The sequence below is a fragment of the Podarcis filfolensis genome, assembly GCF_964270895.1.
Source record: "Podarcis filfolensis genome assembly, chromosome: Z".
In the NCBI taxonomy this organism is placed as follows: domain Eukaryota; kingdom Metazoa; phylum Chordata; class Lepidosauria; order Squamata; family Lacertidae; genus Podarcis; species Podarcis filfolensis.
The window spans coordinates 19,487,961-19,505,949 of record NC_139617.1 but is presented as its reverse complement, the minus strand read 5'-3'; the positions used below and the strand labels follow the sequence as shown (position 1 = coordinate 19,505,949).

Sequence of the window (17,989 nt, the reverse complement as noted above, 5' to 3'; positions counted from 1 at the left end):
GAGACAGGGGTGTCTGTCTCTCTGACTTCCCAGGTCCTGAGAGGTTTGAATTCTGTAGTCCTGGATACAAGAAGCTGCCTTATAAAAATGGTATATTATTGTTGTAAAGAAGCATTATAAATTCCCCCGTGGGTATCAGGAATGCCTAGTCCAGTGTGCCTGAAGTAGTAGGAACTTTTCTCCTTGTATTAAAGGTAACTTCATTCTTACACCCCCCAAAAAGAGAGTGGTGGGTGCTTTACAGGGGTTGTACCCACAAGTGCCCACATCCCAAGTTACTGAGCTAGACATGTGTCAAGGAACTCAGCATCTCTAAAATGGCTATATGCAAAGTGGTTCCATCTAACTCAGTATTGTTCTCCAGCAGGGATGGGGAACCTGTGGCCCTCCAGGTGTTGTTGGACTACAATTCCCATCATCCTGACTATTGGCAAGGCTCTGGCTTGGTATGAACAGGAGTCAGACACCAGCAACATCTGGGCAGTTACAGGTTCCCCCTGCCCTCTCATAAGCTAGCCCCAGGGCTTCCTGCCACTGTCTGAGGTCTGACAGGGTCTTTTCAGTAGTGGCATTACACCTCCCACAAAGACTTGTAACAGGGCCTTTTCAGTAGTTGCACTACACCTTCCACAAAGACCAGAACAAGAAACGGATTCAAAATTAATATATATTTTATTGAATAGCTGCATTGAAGTGGTTTCAAACACCACCCATAGAATTATTTTTTTTCAAATTTCAGCATTGTTTCAGCAACAGCTTAATTAGATTTGCGAGAGAAAGAGAGGAAAAGAGGCACACAACTAAGAGCGTTATAATAAATACATTAAGATGCAATTTTTAATAACTTTAAAATAAACATTTCAAATAAATATTTTTTTTTAATGGTAAAAGTGTGGTAAAAATATATCTATACACAATGAGATGGTAGATTATGAGCAGGTATTATGCTTTGTATGAGGCGAGGGGGAGGACACAATTTTAGAGGACACACCATACAAAATGCCTTTTTTTTTTTACCCAACAGAGGGTGAGAGTGTCTTGAATCCCATAGTATTGTGGTCCTTTTGGATCTCAAATGCAAGGGGCCTTCTGGAGGAGGAAATAAACCTACTCAAAGCATCCTGACAAAGGGCAGGTGCTTTCAAACAGAGGATATAACCTTGTTGTAACAAGGGGTCAAGGGAGAAAGCAGGCAACATTACTTCAGGGAGTTGCATGGGCCCAGAGACCCAAAATATTCTTTTTTTGGCGGCTATGCAAACTAATGGGACCAAATACAATGCTGTTTCACCCTTGCAACAGAAACGGGAGCAGAAATTGCTGGTGTTCACTTATTAATCCCATATCCAGAACAGAAACCATTTTAACAAATACAATCAGTATTCACTGTCTTTGCTTTCAGTTTACTAGCCATACCTAACTGTTTGCGTCCCCCCATCACCACCTCCTATATATGCATTACATTTGCTTTGTATTGAAATGGATGACGTGGAATAACTAATGACAATGTGATTTACATAAGTTACTTAATTTCACCACAGTGGACAGCAAGACGATTAACGCAGGTTTTGGTAGAAGAGGAACTGCAGTGCAGTGGAAACAGTGCTTCATACAATGAACACAGGGAGGAATGGAAAAAGGAGCCCCCTTACACCCCTAATGACTGTGCCTAGGCAGCAAGAGAGTCCATGGGTCTTTGAGAAGGACTCTACTGCTACACATGAGTGATTATTTAGACCTGACTGGGTCAGACAAGAACCATCTCTGTTGTTCTGCAGACCCTCCAAGTGTCCCTATTTTCTAGGGACGTCCCTGATTTAGAGAAGCCATCCCAATTTCTGATTTGATCCCGGAATGTCCCACTTTCCCTTGGGATGTCGCTATTTTCATCAGAGAAATGTAGGAGGGTATGGAGTTATCCGACCCCCCCAAGCCACCTGACGGCAATCCTGTATAGGGAAGATTTTTAACTGTTTTATTTTGTTTTTATATATGTTTGAAGCTGCCCAGAGTGGCTGGGCGCAACCCAGTAAGGTGTGTGGGGTGTAAATAGTAAAATTATCATTATGGAATGGGACGTCCCTATTTTCATCGGAGAAATGTTGGAGGGTATGTTGTTCTGACCTCTGCAAAAAACCATGCCCTGTTCTCACCCATTTTCGAAAAAGAAGCCACCCTTTTCCCAGGGTTCTTTTTTTTGGGGGGGGGGATAGGGAAAAAGTTTTAGAAGGAAAAAAATAAGAGGCATTAATGCTTCCAAATCCACAAAAAGGAGGCCACTATGATCAGAAGTGGCAACCAAGATTTGGACGAACAGCAGCCTCTGGCACTTTCCACATTCCACTTAACACAGTGCAAGAAACCCCTGGAAAGAAGCCTCTAAAGTACTCCAATAAACAAAGCAGCCCGAAACTGGCATAATGCACACAGCTTAAGAGAGTCCTTTGGCATTAGCAGAAATGTACCAAGAAGCCAGATCTTGTCTATGGCACCATTCATAGCAGGTTATCACAAGCCATCATAAATGTATGTCACTAACAATTGCACACTCAAAAATATAATCAAAGCAACTTCTAAAACAATGAGAAGAAATTGGCGGGGTGTTTTCTGTGGCCTACATGCTTGGGCACCCAACTTGCAGTGCCCTCAGAAGGAAGCAGCACCACACCCAACTCTAAAACCATTCCCTTTGGTGGGTCTAAGGCATGCCTGGACAACGTGGGATCATAGAAGGACAACTTAACCTAACAGTGGCTCAGTCACCATTCTTTGCTGGATTGCAGAACCCTGACTAACAGGCCACAGGTTTGCAATCTGAGCAGCAAAGAGCATGCTGAGCAGGCCTAGCTTTGGCGTCTACCTATCATGCATTCATCTGGGATGGCAATGTGTGTGGGCCGTTTTCATCTCCTTTTCACTCCCTAGGTCCAGGTCTGGTAACCTGAAGCCTAAGGATTAAATGTGGCCCTCCACACCTCTGTATATGGCCCTTGGGACCACATGCCCCTTGAATGATTTCGCTAGGCTGGAATGCGTCCTTGAACTATAATTAATGTCATTTGCTTGCCTAGACCAAGGATGGTGAGATGTCGTATGTAGCTTTTGCAGACTTGGAATCTACACAGATCAGCCACATCCACATGCTCCACCCACTTTTGCAGCTGAACCCACCACCACTGGTATGTGGCCCCCCAAAAGGTTGTCCAACATGGGAATGCAGCCTTCTTGCTGAAAAAGGTTTCTCATCCCCGCCTTGGTTAAACATTTACAAAACTAATATGAAAATAAGCAGAAGCAACATGCAAATTTAGGAACAAGAATGTGAACCAAAGGGTCTGAGTAACACACATTTTGTCACCACCACCCTCTCCCCACCCATTTTTTTATAAGGCCAGGGTGGGGAACCTGCTGCCCTCCATTTGTTGTTGGATTCCAAGTCCCATTAACCCCCACCAGCACAGACTGTGGTCAAGGATGACAGATGTTTTAAGTCAATATCTAGTGAGTTGCAGGGGATCAGAGGGACTGCTCCTTTGACCACAGGAGACATGGGGTTGTACCTTACCAAGTTTTACTCAGAGTAGACCCATTAAAAGTAATGAACCCAAGGTAGTCATGTCCATTAATGGCAACAGCTTGCTCTATGTCAACAGTCCTATTCTCTACATAGGACTAGTCTTGGATATAACCCACAGGTTTGCCTGCTACCTGAAAAGGTATATATAATGCTTTGAGCTATCACACCTTCTTCATACCTCATCAGATCAGCCATCCAGCCAGCAAAGTGCTATCTGCATTGACAGGCAGCACATCTTCCAAGTTTCACACAGGAGCCTTCCCAAGCCGTTCCTGGAGGTGCCAAGTATGGAACCTCCTGCACACAATGTCTGTTCCTTAGCTCCTGGGTCAGTCTCTCCTAAAAGTCATAGCATAAAACTTTCTGAGCCATACCTACATCATCCTTCTGTACTCAAGTGGAACCAAAGTGCTTTGGGTTAGGCAGGGAGGAGTCAATGACAAACATAACCCATTGCACTGCATATGTCCCGCCCTCTATTCAAATTGCAGGATATACCTAACTGAAAGCTAAGGTTTTCAGGCAAAGGAAACCATAACTCTTTTCCCTTGAGCTTTTTTTTTTTAAAACAACAACAACAACACTCACTGTTTCAAAGAGAAACTGTGTCGTGGGTGCTAAATTTTAAAATAATGATAATAATAATAATATACTTCTTGTACTCCGGCCATCTGACTGGGTTGAGAAGGCCTCTGCTCTTGAAGAGATGGGAGAAAGGATACATCAACCATAGAAGTGACTTTTGCCTGCAAGACACCAGAAATGCCTTGCAGTTTAAGATCAGCCAAAGGAGTCACTTCTGGCTTTAGACTCACAGTGACTGTCCATGGTATCTGGTACCAGATAAGCTTAGGAGGAAATGGAGATTGAGGGCTTGCTTTGTTTTAGGCTAGCAAGACTCTTTAAACTACCCCTTTGTTGCTACAGTGAATGATGATTCCAACTTTTGCCACCCCTACAAAAAGTAAAGAGGTTTTACCCTAAATTGGTGAGCCAAGCTTCCTTCCTTCCTTTCTTTTAAAAAAGACACATAAGCTTTTGGGCTTTCTCCTCCTTTTAGGGAGGCTATCAACCCTCAACAGTTTTGCATCTCCCCAGCCAGGAACTACCGAAGGTGCTCATCCCACACTTGGCCCAGCTACCTTGCATTTGCTACAGTTTTGCTAGCCTCTCCCCCATCTGCAAATTGTGCATGGCAGAAGGAGCAGAATACAAGCCATTAGGGATGGGTACCAGAAGTGAAAAAATAATGGGATTTGTTTTTTGTTTTGTTTTTACAATAGACTGTTTCTCAGGCTATCATAGTGCTTGGGTGAAATACCCTTTTCCTTTCTGGTTTTGTTTTGTTTTTAAAACCCACCACAGGAGAGCAACTCATAAGGCATTCTGGAGGTCAGAATCCTGAGCCATCCTATAGCAAAACTACACCCTCCCCCCCTCCCATCCACCACCACCAACCATGCTGATTTAGTGCATGCCTCAGCTTCCCACTCTATTTGTCCAATGTTGAGGACATATTAAAAGCCCTAGAGCCTAATCTTGCTCACAGGGACAATTTATATCTATCACGGAACAAGCTCCAAAGGGAGCTTGCATAGCTGGCTGGCTATTCCATCACTGCTTTGTTCCCAAGCTGTAAGATTCCAGCAGGGGAACCTGAAGGAACAACACAATGATGAAGAACAGCCGGGTGTCCCCCCCCCCCCCCGCCCACTTCCTGTGGGAAGTTATACTGGCTTGTCCAAAGTCTTAGGGAGAGTGGCTCCACTGGTTGTGGTGGAGATCTTCCTGCAGACAGTATTGGTGTGGTTCTGGCAGCGACAACCAGGCCGCTTAAAGGCATCGTAGCCCCACTGGCAAAGTTTGAGGCACCCCAAGGTGGGAAAGTAACAGCACAGGCAGGGCATGAACAAAGAGAGGAAACTCATGGCAGCCCAGCGGGCACAGCAGGATCCCGGGCCACAAGAGCAGGGGTCATCGGCACAGGTGTCCTCATCATCTGAGGAGCAGTGGTAGAAAATGCCCTTGACACAGCAGAGGCAAGTCCCATAGTCAATGAGGTTCTCTGGTGAGCAGAAGCAGCGCTTGTTGCAAAGCCAGCAAGAGGGCAAGCTGCGTGTCGCCGTGCAGCGGGCACACTTGCAGCGGCCGCATTCCTCGCAGATGAAGAGGTGGCCAGCATGGGCGACACGAGGCTTCTCAGATGTCCCCTTCCGCAGCTCCTCAGGCTTTGGGTCGCCTGCTTGGGGCTGATTCCGGACAAGCGAGTGCCTAGAGTGTGATGGTGTGATGAGCCTCTGCTCTGAGGCTGTGGTGCTGTGGGAGATGGAGCTGGCAGTGCTGGAATGGCTCAGAGGCTGCTGGAGGGGTGGCTGGCCAGGCTGAAGGTCCTGGATGGTGGTGGGCACCAGGCGTTCCTGAGCCACCTCCTGCTTGTGGGCTGCTTGCAACTGGGATGGAGTGGAGGGAGATTGCTTGGATGAGGCAGGTCTCTCCACGTAGTCATTGGTGGCACGGATGGCACAAATCTGGTTGATGGAAAGGACTTGCTGGAAATCCTCAGGCGCTGAAGCCATGGTGTCTTCAGAGCTGCGCTCAGTGGTGCTGGCCGGAAAGGGCATTCTGGGGAAGGATGAAGGCTCCAGTCAGCAGAGAACATCAGAAGGTCCTGCAGGAGAAGAAACAAAAAGCAAAGGGGGGAAAAAAGTCCACCCCACTGTTAAATCACAACAGTAAAAGACCAATCGAGACATTTTGTTGGGGCAGAGGAGAAATTGAGACATCTATGCTCTAGCAGCCTTTCTCAACTTTTGGTCCCCAAATGTTGTTAGACTGTCACATGGAAGATGGAGCAAGCTTGATTTCTCCTGCTCTGAAGATAGGACCTGAACCAATGGATTCAAGTTACAAGAAATTCTGACTAAACATCAGGGAGAACTTTCTGACAGTAAGAGCTGTTTGAATGGACTTCCCAAGGAGGTTGTAGACTCTCCTACATTGAAGGTTTTAAAGCAGAGGTTGGATGTTCATCTGTCAGGGATGCTTTAGCTGAGATTCCTACATTGCAGGAGATTGGACTAGATGGTGCTTGGAGGCCCTTCTGACTCTGCAATTTTATGATTCATCCCTGACCACTGGTCCAGCTAGCTAGGTATGGTAAGAGTCATAGTCCAGCCACATTTGGCAGCCCAACGTTGAGAAACGCTGTGTCTGGCTGATAGTCTTGGATCAGGAACTTTTATGGAGGGAGGGGTGGGACATGCATCTCTTGCAGTGGGCTGGAACTACCAATTAAAAAACAGCAAGGCACAGCTGGTACTCATGAAGAAATATTGTGCCTATTAACACACATCAGGCAATTCGTATTTTAAGCATCGCTGTCACAGAATGTTGGGAGCCTCTGGAAATCTTGTGGCTTAAAATTGCAACCCTCCCTTTCAGGCAAGGTGGCACCTGGCTTGTACAAGGCATCTGATGTGAAAAACAACATGATCCCCTGATTCATCTGCTACTTTGTGCACAGTGGGACTGGGTACTCTTTCCCTTACATGCCCATACAGCAGGTATGGGGAACTTTGGGCCCTCCAGATGCTGCTGAACTGCAACTCCTAACAGCCACAGTCAGCATGGCCATTGATCAGGGATGATGAGAGTTGCAGTCCAGTAGCATCTGGAGGCTCCTCATTCCAGCCACAGAGCAATGCCAACCTTCTCACAGTGTAGGAGACCCAGCCCATATCCCTACCACCATTTAATTCAGATTGACCCTTTCCAGAGAAAATCTGGCAAGGTTGGCGGGGGGGGGGGGAGGAAGTTGCCCACAACCCCATCTGCAATATCTCAACAACCCATCTGCAAACCAAGCCCATGCTAGAAGTGCCCTAGAATCCCCAGAAGACAGGGAGGGGGAGGGAGATTGAGAAAAAGTTATTCAGTATGGGGCAATAGACGGCTACTCAAACTAGGGTCCAGAACACCAAGGCTAGTAGAAGAAGAAAAATATCAATTTGGTTAATTTTTAATGCAAGCCCACATAAAAGCCACACTTTCTGAAGTTATACTGGAACTGAAATGCAGCCATCCTTCAAATTAACACTTCTCTGAATTTTGCACTGCAGTTCTCAGACCAAAATACACACATTAAGGGACAGTGTGCATAATAATGCAAGAACTGGTAACAATATAATACAACAACACAACATTAGGATAAATGGCTTGCAAAAATGTGTACAGCTGGCAAAATTACATATAAAAGTGTTATATTCAGAGAGAGAGAGAGAGAGAGAGAGAGAGAGAGAGAGAGAGAGAGAGAGAGAGAGGGAACACGAGGGTGAATTTTCAGGACTTTTAAAAAGCATGTCACAGGTTCATGCAGAAATTTGGAGAACTGAACTTATGACTAGGAAAATGAGAATGAATAGAGTCATCCATCCCTACCCTAGGCTCTCAGGAGCCAAGACAAAATCATTGTAGGGGGCTATTTATGCTTAAGCCAAAAAGTCCCACACTGGCTATTCTTCCCTACAATTTTAGGAGTCTCTCCCTCCTTAGAGGAGGAGACTGGTCTCCCCCCCCCCCCATTTTTAAGGTCAGCAAACTAGTCTCTATATAGGCAAGTGAGTCAATGAAGCCAGAGAAGCTGGTAACAAATGCTGCCTGAGCAGGATGAAACGAGGAAAAGAGCAGTGGGAAGATTGATTTTTGTTAGCCAGGTCGACCTTGAAGAAGAGTGAAGATCAAGAGCCATCTTCCTTTGATTGCTAAAAGCCAGCACTACTTTGGGTGTTCCTCCTGCCAAAGGGGAAAAAAACAGCTAGCCCAGATTCATTTAAAGCAAAGTTGAGTTTCCAGGCAAGGCAAGATGAGCTTGGAAAGAGTTGTAGGATTAGGTTGGGGGAGTGGGGGGTGGCAGGTGCGAAGAGAAGAGGGACCAGAGCTTTCTTCGAATCAGGCCCATGTGTCATAATGTGTCTTCAGCAACTGAGCATGTGCAGAAGGCGGCTTCTTTTTTTTTACCAAAGTAAACACAGGAACTTTAAATACACAGGAACCTTAAATATACAATACGGGAGAGGAAATTGTAATGACTGCCAGATTTACCATGCATTTAACGCACATGGCTTCCCCTGAATAATCCTGGGGACTGTAATTTGTTAAGGGTACTGGGAATTGTAACTCTGTGAGGGGTGAACTACAGCTTCCAATATTCTTTGGGGATGCCAGGTGCTTCAAATGTGCTCTAAATGTATGGTGTGCATGTAACCATGCCCAAAAAGTTTGGAAGCCAGAGTACACAACTCAAAATCACCCAGGAGGCTCATTGCCTACCAAGTGAAGGGTGCTACCTCACCAACAACATGTGCTTTATGTTTTCAGCTCAGCATTTTCTTTGCAACACATTCTCCATTAGGAAGCCAACCATCAGGGGTCAGCATTATTGGGTATCCATCAAAGCCCGCTCACACAATTCCCAGGGCCTCCTGGCTACTGCTCCTTGTGGTTTCTGCCTGTTCACTCCCTTTCACCAAACAAGCAAGCAGTGGGAAGAGTAAAGAGCACATACCTTGGTTCATTCCTGCTGGAAAATGGTACAATCACTGACCACAGAGAGTGGCAACAAGTGGATAATAGCGTCTATGGTGAGGTGTGAACTCAGAGAGGGGGAACCCACAGCAAAGGACCATTTTCTTTAACAGCATCTTTTCTTTCCCTACATTCAATCTTTCTACACCCTCATTTCTCCCCTCCCCTTTTCTTCTTTTTCTTCTTCTTCTCCATTTCCGTTCCTTTCACACACCCGCAACACCCGCCCCCCCCCCCACTTCTCATGCTCACCAAGTTTGGCAGGCAAAGAGCACAAGGCTTTCACTCTTCAAGAAATTCATGGCAGTAAAGCTCCTGGATGCAGCTGGGTGATGCAGCATGGCTGGCTGGCTGGCTGCAAGAGGCTGAGAAAAGCAATACCAGCTCCATCATGCACCTCTAAATCCAGGGAGGAGGAAATGCCATGATGTGAGTTTCCTGGAAGACGTTGAGTTGTAAATATTTCCTATGCAAATTGAGGCATTTTGCTTTGGGGTGTGTGTGTGTGTGTGTGTGTGTGTGTGAGAGAGAGAGAGAGAGAGAGAGAGAGAGAGAATTCTGATGGCCTGGAGTGTGATCTAATTTAGCATGCTTTTATTTTACTTGCATTTAGGAAACCAGAGTTTAAAGCTCTGAATTTGCCAAGCTTGCCTAATATTGCTTTTGCAATTGGCACCCATTAATTGTTGCTTATGAACATGTGAAATGGAAATTTTTCTATGGAAAAACAGTGCACTGGGAAATTTTCTACCACTGGATACAGCAACATTGTCTCGTTCCCCATACCCATTATACATCACTCTTCTCATGATTGTTCAGGAAAGAACTGCAAGCATTCGGTATGTAGAGTTTATCTGTTGGACTATTAACAGACAAGGAGAGAGCCATAGTTACCTGCAGGGCTCTGCTGAAGTACACCCCCATTCTGGATGGTGGCGGAAGCATCTCAGTGCCAGAGCAGCCCTCCTCAACCTGGTACCCTCCAGATGTTTTGAATTACCACTCCCATTGTCCTTAACCATTGATCAGGCTGGCTCTGGCCAATGAGGGATGTAGTCCAACAATATCTGGAAGGCTTCCAGGTTAAGGAAAGTTTTGCTAATGCATAGAAGCTAAAACAGGCATTGCCCAAAGGGCAAGGTCCTCCTTGTGCAAAGGAAAAGGGTTATCTCTCTCCATATGCATATTGGGGAATTTGCATGGCTTTGTTCCTGCTTGCAAAACCCAGCATGTTTTTACCTATTCCTCCAATGGAGGATTTGCCCCACTTTCACAATGCTGACATGGACCTTTTCTTAAATCAGCTTCCCATGCAAGATTAAAAATCTACATTGACTACTACAGAGTGCATACTATTTCTTTTCTGTATTCTGCCTCATGTTGACAAGCTGCATTAAGTACTGCTAGCTGGCAGAGAGGGGAGAAAGAGGCACATGTAAACTCTTGTGTGAAGACTGCAAATCCAATACCCTCTTACCTGGGAGTCAGTGCCCCCTATGGTACTTCAGAGAAGGCATGTATAGGACTGTATTGTTAGCATGAGATGCAATCCAGCAGAAAGGCACAGTGAAGAGGAAGCTAAGCTAAATGGGTAGCTAAACTAAGCCCTGCCTCTGGCACAAGTATGAACTTTGGATCAGGTGCTTTAGAGAGTGAGTTGGTGCAGTGGTTAGAGTTTTAGTCTAGGACCTGAGAGACCAGAGTTCAAATCCTAATTGAGTCATGAAGCCCACTGGGTGACGTTGGGCCAGTCACTGTTCTCTCAGCCTACCCCACAGGGTTGTTGTGGATATAACATGGGAAGGAGGGAGAACCATGTATGCTGCCTTGAACGCCTTAGAGGAAAGGTGGGATATAAATGTAACAACCACAACCATCACAGTGAAATGAGCTCAGAGCAATACAGCCAGCAAGGGCAGGCTTGCCTGACTTGGAACCTCACAGCCCCTATTCTGGGCCAGAAGTACAATGCCTGAGCTGGTTGACAACCAGTCTTATCAACCAGGATCCCCCCCCCCAAAGCTGTCTTTCTATATAGATGCAAGTAAAATCTCCCGTTCATCTGGGTTGGTCAGACATATCGCTAACTCTCCAAGTAGCCTACCTCAACAGGCAATTGCAAGGATGGTTGCTGTTTTTTTTAGCTGAAAAACTGTTTGTTGGGCATGGGTTCAATGCCACAACTTTGAACCAATAAGCACCATTCTGTAGTCCTGCAAATTTGCACTGCCCAATTTGAAACTTTGAACAGGATGCACAGACAGGACTCATCAGATTGGGTAGCCTGAGAATCTTCATTTTTTTGTTAAGCAATGAAACACACAGTGCTTCTAGTCCTTAAGACCACCAAGGGAGGTTTGAATGCACAATTTCAGCTTCTCTCAGCATAGAATTTCAGCCACCAATGTGCAGATGGCCCACCTGAGTGGTGGAGACCATGCTTTTCACACAGCAGGTACCTGATTCCACCCCCCAGCATCTCCAGATACGGAAGGGGAAGGTCCTCAAAGCCACTGCCCATCAGTGAAGATGATACTGAACGAGATGGATCAATGGTCTGGCTCCGTATAAGGCAACATCTTAAATTTCCAGAAGCACAACCTTTCTGTAAAAGCTATTATTCACATGCTAGCCTAGTTGAGCCCAAATTTTGACCGGACAACCTTTAGGACCCAGCAAGATTCTCCAGCACCAAACAGGATTGATGGAGGGAGGGGAGGGAGGGAGAAGATGAAGAAGAGAGAAAAGAGGATTGAATGACAATAAATTGTTTGCCATTCCGGATGCGATGAATCCAATCCAGCCGGCAGGAGGGACTGAAATAGATACTGCAGTGAAGGAAAAAGGGGAGAGAGGCAGAGAGGGTGAATAGAAAGGAGTTGGCAGCCGCAGCAGCTGAGTGGGGAAGCCACACTACAGAGCAAGCCATTGAAAAAGGATGGCAAAGCAGCGCCTGACAGACAAGAGGAGCTAATGACCCCCTTCGCTCTTCGGCAGAAGGCAAGTCACACCTCTGCCAACCAGCTATCATGATTCCCCGACACCAAAGTGATGAAGCAAGGTGGAAAGCAAGTTTAAGTGTGGCCCTCCCAATTTACAAAAAAAAGGCTTCACTTGAGCCATGACTCAACTCGGGGACCTATTTCCTCCTTTGCCACCCCACAGAGCACCTGGACACTTTAAAGAAGAAAGTGCTTCTGACTGTACTCCCCATCATTTCTTGTGATGCTCAGCCCAACACACCCACAAGATATTGCACAGAAGGGCACACAGCGTGCAGTTTCATGGCAGGCTTAGTAAATCCTTGTGCAGCCTTGATTTTTACAAACCAAAGCAATAAGTGCCGACACTGGAGCAGCCATTTCATATGCTACCCAAATACTGTCCAGCAAAGATGATTTGTTGGCTGGGCTGCAATTTTGATTTAGCCCTAGGTTAGATTTTCTCACCCTAATATTAGTCCCCACAGATCTATGGGGCAGCTGGAAACTGACAATTCATTGTTCCTACACAGAGCAGGAGAAGGGGAGAGAAAGTAATCATTTCCCCAACTGTTAACCCCAAAACTGAAATCATCCAGGCAACTATTTATCCCATCCCAGTTTTTCATCAAAACTACTATTACCTGGTTACCTTATCATTAGAAACAAATAAATAAGCAGGTAATCTTCTATGCCAGTGGAAGAGTTGGTCCAAGAAGAAGATATACACTTTTGATTTACACAAAATGCTTCTATTTAGGCAGAACTGATAAGCAGTTTGTTTGTTTTCTTCCTGAAACAGGGAGATTGACATGGATTTGAGTGTGAATATTCTGATACAGACAGGTTGGAGCCTGCACATAAAGCATTTCCTTCCATTCAAGCACACAAGCCACATGCATGCATATATATAATTGTTCTCCTTATTCAACTCTATTCAACAAGATAGCCCTGCTTTATCCCAGGAGCATCTTTTCCAGCAGCAACCTGGTCCCATCCAGGAGGGTGTGGCCTAATTAAAAAAGAATTTGGATTTTTAAAACAATACTGATCTCTCTTGTGTGGGGTGGATGCCTGTGTACCACAGGGCTAAAGAATGCTAGTTGCAGCTTCGAAAGTCCTCAATGAAATCCTTGCCTCAGTCACAAACTCACAAGTGCTGCAATCTTATCCCAAAAGCAGCCCCCAGTGAACATAGGAAAACTTACTCCTGGGCTCGCCTGCACTGAAGGTTCCTTGGAACCTCCACATCCCATCCCCAGCCTCAGCCCCCCACCTGCCATAGGGAGTAATGCTACCTGCCTACCTTGCAAAGCTTTGCAAGGATTTCTCAGTGCCATGCCTGCAAAGCAATTTTAGCACCTGCAATACGCAATACAAATGCTATGTAGTTAAAGCATTATTAATGGGCAGCAACTCTATCAAGCTGCTGTAATGGCAAAGGAGTTAAGGAGTAAAAGATCTTTCAGTAACTGGAAGCCTTTTGGCTAGCTAGAAATAACCAGCCTGCCTACCCTCTCACCCCAATTAAGGAGGCATGCCAATTTCCTTGCTTAATTTCTTTTATTATTTTCCAACACATCCCTCGTCCATGGAATTTAAATTATCCAGGTGTGTTACTGCTAACAAGTTCCCCTTTGCCTCATCAAGCATTCTTGCATCCTTTCATCACCACCCTTGATGGTTCAATCCCTCCTCCCCCAGCCCCAGTACTGAATCTCTCCCTCCAGTCCATCAGCCCCCTTTCAGGTTTTGCTTCCCAGCTGCCTGTAGGAGTTAGGAACACAGGAGGATGCCTTCTACAACTGGTCCACCTATCTCTGCACTGTCCACACTGGCAAGCAGCAGCACTGCCTGAAGATGCTGGGGATTGAATATGGGGCATTCTGCATTCAAAGCATGTGCTCTGCTACTGAATGAGTTCAGCCCTTTCCCTAAATGAGTTCATGATCTCCTTAAAAAAAAAGAAGAACAAGGAAAGCCCCACATCTACACCTTTTACCAGATCACATGTCACTTGCTGCAGCTGGCAGCTATAATCAGGTATGCTGTTTGATACCATGCATCTCCAACCCTAATTATCCCTCAAATCCTACTCTAGCTACAATGGACATAATAAACATCACACACCTGTCATCCCCTGCCCCCCCCAAAAAAAACCTGTACTCCCTTCTCTGGCACATCTAACACCTCCCCAAGTTTATGTTTTCTGGATATGAACCCTCCATCACTCCTGCAAATAATTTAAAAGGGCAGCATTGCTGACCAGACCAAGGAGCCCCTCGTTCAAACATTCCCTTTCTAGTAGTTGCTAGCCAACACAGCTTGAAGGCTTTTAAGCTTCTAAGAGGCAAGGACCCTTCCATTTGTGGTTTGCCTCAATCATTTGATTTTCAGAGGTATACTGCTTCTGAACTTGGAGGTTTCACCTAGCTACCACAGTGAATAGCCGTGGAGACTTCTATCACCCATGACTTTGCCCAACCCTTTAACACATGCACACACATATATAAATGGCTATTTTTGAGCACTTTGACCAAAGGTGAATCTGCCAAACTAATCTGGGGGAAATGAAGGCATGGCAAAGACTATTATTAGGGGAGCAAGGATTTTGTTATGCAATATACAGCAGTTTTGGGTTGAAGGTAGGTGGGAATCGACTGCACAATTTTCAGCAGGTCTGCAAGGATTTTCAACTCCTAATATTTACCCAACAATAAGTGAACCTGAACAATAGAGGGGGTGAACCCTCTTGGGGGGGGTAGTATTTTGCTAAACACTTATTTTTAGCCTCAGTGTTCCTCACCTGTGAAATAGGAGCATTAAACCAGATCCTGGTGCAGATCCTGTGTTAACTCAGATGTAGATTTGCAATGTGTGAATCATGGGTGCAGGAGATAAATGGCTTCCCCACACACCTTTTTGCGTATGGCTCCCACACCCCCTTGTCACAATTTTGTAGCTACCTCTGGTTGGTGGACCTCAGTAGTCTAACAAAAATACATTAGTAGATCCCACAATCCTGAAGTCTCAACAACTCCATACTCTTTCTAAATATACCTTAATATACTGTGGTGGAGAGGGGCGGGGGGAATGAACAGGATAGGCAGTTCCGAAGCCCCATTAAGCCGAACAAGCAGGAGTTTCCCCCAGCCAGCACATTTTGGCTTACCGAAGTGAAGCAATACACATTTACCCTCTAAAGAGGGGGTTGCATAGGGCCCTTGCGTCCAGAGTCTGAAATTACCTACCACTGCCCCCCGTTAATGGATTATTAATTAACTATTAATCGTGTTAACGTTATCAATTATTTTATCCCGGGAGGGAACCGAGCCCCTCCAGTCGAGAGAAGCCGCTTTTCTAAAAGTGGCAGTTCTGCGGGCACGTCAGGTTTGTTCCATCACATAAGAAGAAGCTGTTCCGAGACAGCACTCTATCGCCGACCCCTGCATCAAAGAGCGACCCCGCCCAGCCAACGAATAGATCGTCCAGAGATACATACAAGCAACTCTACCCTGAGACGAGGCAACACAAATCAAGGTCGCCTTCCCCCCACCCCGCATTCACAAAGAGACCCCTTCCAACAACTGAAATATCTTCTCATGTCTTTACTGGCTAGGTACCTCCTGCCTCGCCCCATTCCATCCCCGCCAGGCTCCCCTCAAAGCGTGCCCAGGGCGATCCCCCAGGCCAGGCAGGAAGAAACGATCCGGCGGCTGCCCGATTATGGGTCAGAGCGCCGTCGAGTCCCGCCTAGGCAGGAGCCCGGCGCCACGCTGCTGCCTTAAGCAACTCTTCGCTTCGGGAAGCTGCTGCTGCTGCTGCCGCCGTTTCTTGAAGAGACAAGAGAGGAACACCCGCCGCTCCTCCAGCAGCAAAGCTGATGGATCTGAACAGGGGCCGCGACTGTCAGCCAGCGCGACCCATGCTCGCCCCACAGCCGCTGCTCAACCTTCCTGATGAGGAACTCTATTGAACGCGAAAGCTCTCGCGTCAGGCAAGAAGGGAAAAGCGACGCTCCCTCCCAACACCTGGAGGAACGCGGAGCATCCAGCACCCCGTGTAAAAAACAGAGGACCTCTCCGTAGCGCAGGTGCTGAGGGTAAGAAAGAGATTGCAAGTTGCGCCGGCACTCCCTTGGTACCGATAAACCCTTCGGAGTAGGACGCGGAAGAAGGTTGGATGGCTCCATCCATCCATCCCTTCCGCGGGCACTCACCTCGACTGGGATGCAAGAGCTGTTATCAGATGCGCTCCCGCGGACTCCATCCAAGGGACGCCCTGGGGAGAAGCCGCGTCCGTGGTTTTAAGTACAGTCGCCGGGAGAGCGACCGGAGCCGTTCCGGATGAAACAAGGCAAAACCCCGCCTTCGGGGCGGGGCGAGTCTCCGAAGGGGCGGGCTCTGGTTACAGCGCGTGGAGCTGTTTTTGTGAATGTAGCCGCTCTAGCCTGCGCGCTTGTGAATGGAGGGAGCAGGAGGGGGCGGGGCGGGTTTTTAGCTCCTCCCCCTGTTCTCCCCCCCCTTCCCTGCTCTTCCTTTCCCGTAGCTCTTAATGCTACCCAAGTGGCGTCATCCAATTGAAATGGAATCGGCCCATTAGACGTCCCTAAAGGGATCTCGCTGCTGCTCGCCCGCTGATTCCAACCAGCCTTGCAGCAGAGAGTGAAAGAGAGGCGGTGGAGGAAGCAGCTTCAAGAGCTCAAACCAACCTCTCTACAACCCCGAAATCCAGAAGCTCCAAGATCCAATGTTCAATTTTGGAACATAGCAAGATTTTTTTAAGGCGAGCTTACCTCTGAGCATGTACAGAGTCCCTCTCCCGAGTCATTAAAACTAATCTGAGTGGTTGAGGGAAAGGCTTCTAGGATGTCTTTTTTTTAAGAAAAGAGAAATTCCGTCAACACTCTGCCTATCCTCAGAACTTGAGTTCTCAAAAGGCATTTTATTAGAAGTTATCCCAGTTTCCAGGAAGTTAGGCACTCATACCCTGGTACCTGGTTGCACCTTCCATAACCTGCTTTCAATGGCAGAGGTCAGGTCTGGCTCACCTACAGTAAAAATAAAAGGTGAGAGTACTTCTGAGCTTAAACAGAGTTCCATAGTCTATGCAGAAATCACACCTAAAATTATAATTGGAGGAAAAATTTCCATCTGTTTCAGAGGTGTGTTCACATACGTTCAACAAGTGTGCAGAGTGTTTACCTGTGCACACAGCAGTTGAACTGCCCAAATCAAAAAGTGTACTCTATCCACATAAACCTGTAATGTGTGAACAGGAGACCTTCCAAGGCAGGCTTAGAGATGCAGTATTTCTGTTGTAAGCATTTCAGTGCTGGATCTGGATGCTATCGGTATCTAACATCCTGATGATAGCTGGCATCAGGAATGCAGCTGGGACACTTGTCTTCCTAGAGAGATTGTCTCTGGCAGCATCTTTCGAAAACCAGCAGGGTTTGGCTCTGCAACCAAGAAGGCCACCAAAAAAATATATATCACATTTATCTTAAGACATTTTCACATGTGGCACCCAAAAAACATTTCCACAACTTTGTGCCTAAAGTACACTGTGCAATATGTTTGTGAATAACAGTGCTGTGGGAGGCAAACCTACTGTTCATTCTACCCAGTGCATGTTTTAACAGTAGCATTGCTATGTGTTCACACAGGCACCCAAATAGGCACCATTCTTTATATTTTGTGTGAAACAGCCTGCAACAAAATGCCATCCTCTCCTTTATTTATTTATTTAGAGCATTTGTACTACCCACTGTTCAACCAAAAAGGCTCTTATAATAGCTTGTGTACAATAAATTAAAAACAAGACAATCTAAGAAACATGATACATA

At 46.3% G+C, this 17,989-nt stretch overlaps 1 protein-coding gene across 2 annotated transcripts; it reads right to left on the bottom strand.

The window, feature by feature from the left end:
* Positions 1–653: 653 nt before the first annotated feature.
* Positions 654–16,521, bottom strand: SPRY3 (sprouty RTK signaling antagonist 3). Of its 2 annotated transcripts, none has more exons than XM_083596755.1 (2): positions 16,361–16,521; positions 654–6,245 (listed from the first exon to the last, which is right to left on the bottom strand). In XM_083596755.1, the coding sequence occupies exon 2, from the start codon at positions 6,196–6,198 to the stop codon at positions 5,305–5,307; it is 894 nt and encodes a 297-aa protein (XP_083452881.1). In that variant the 5' UTR covers positions 6,199–6,245; positions 16,361–16,521; the 3' UTR covers positions 654–5,304. The 2 variants fall into 2 exon arrangements, with proteins under 2 accessions (XP_083452881.1, XP_083452880.1); XM_083596754.1 differs by lacking the exon at positions 16,361–16,521 and adding an exon at positions 9,141–9,329.
* Between the last annotated feature and the right edge of the window lie 1,468 nt (positions 16,522–17,989).

Excerpts from the sequence above, each read along its gene's own strand:
- SPRY3 (XM_083596755.1), bottom strand. The coding sequence starts at position 6,198 with ATGCCCTTTCCGGCCAGCACCACTGAGCGCAGCTCTGAAGACACCATG.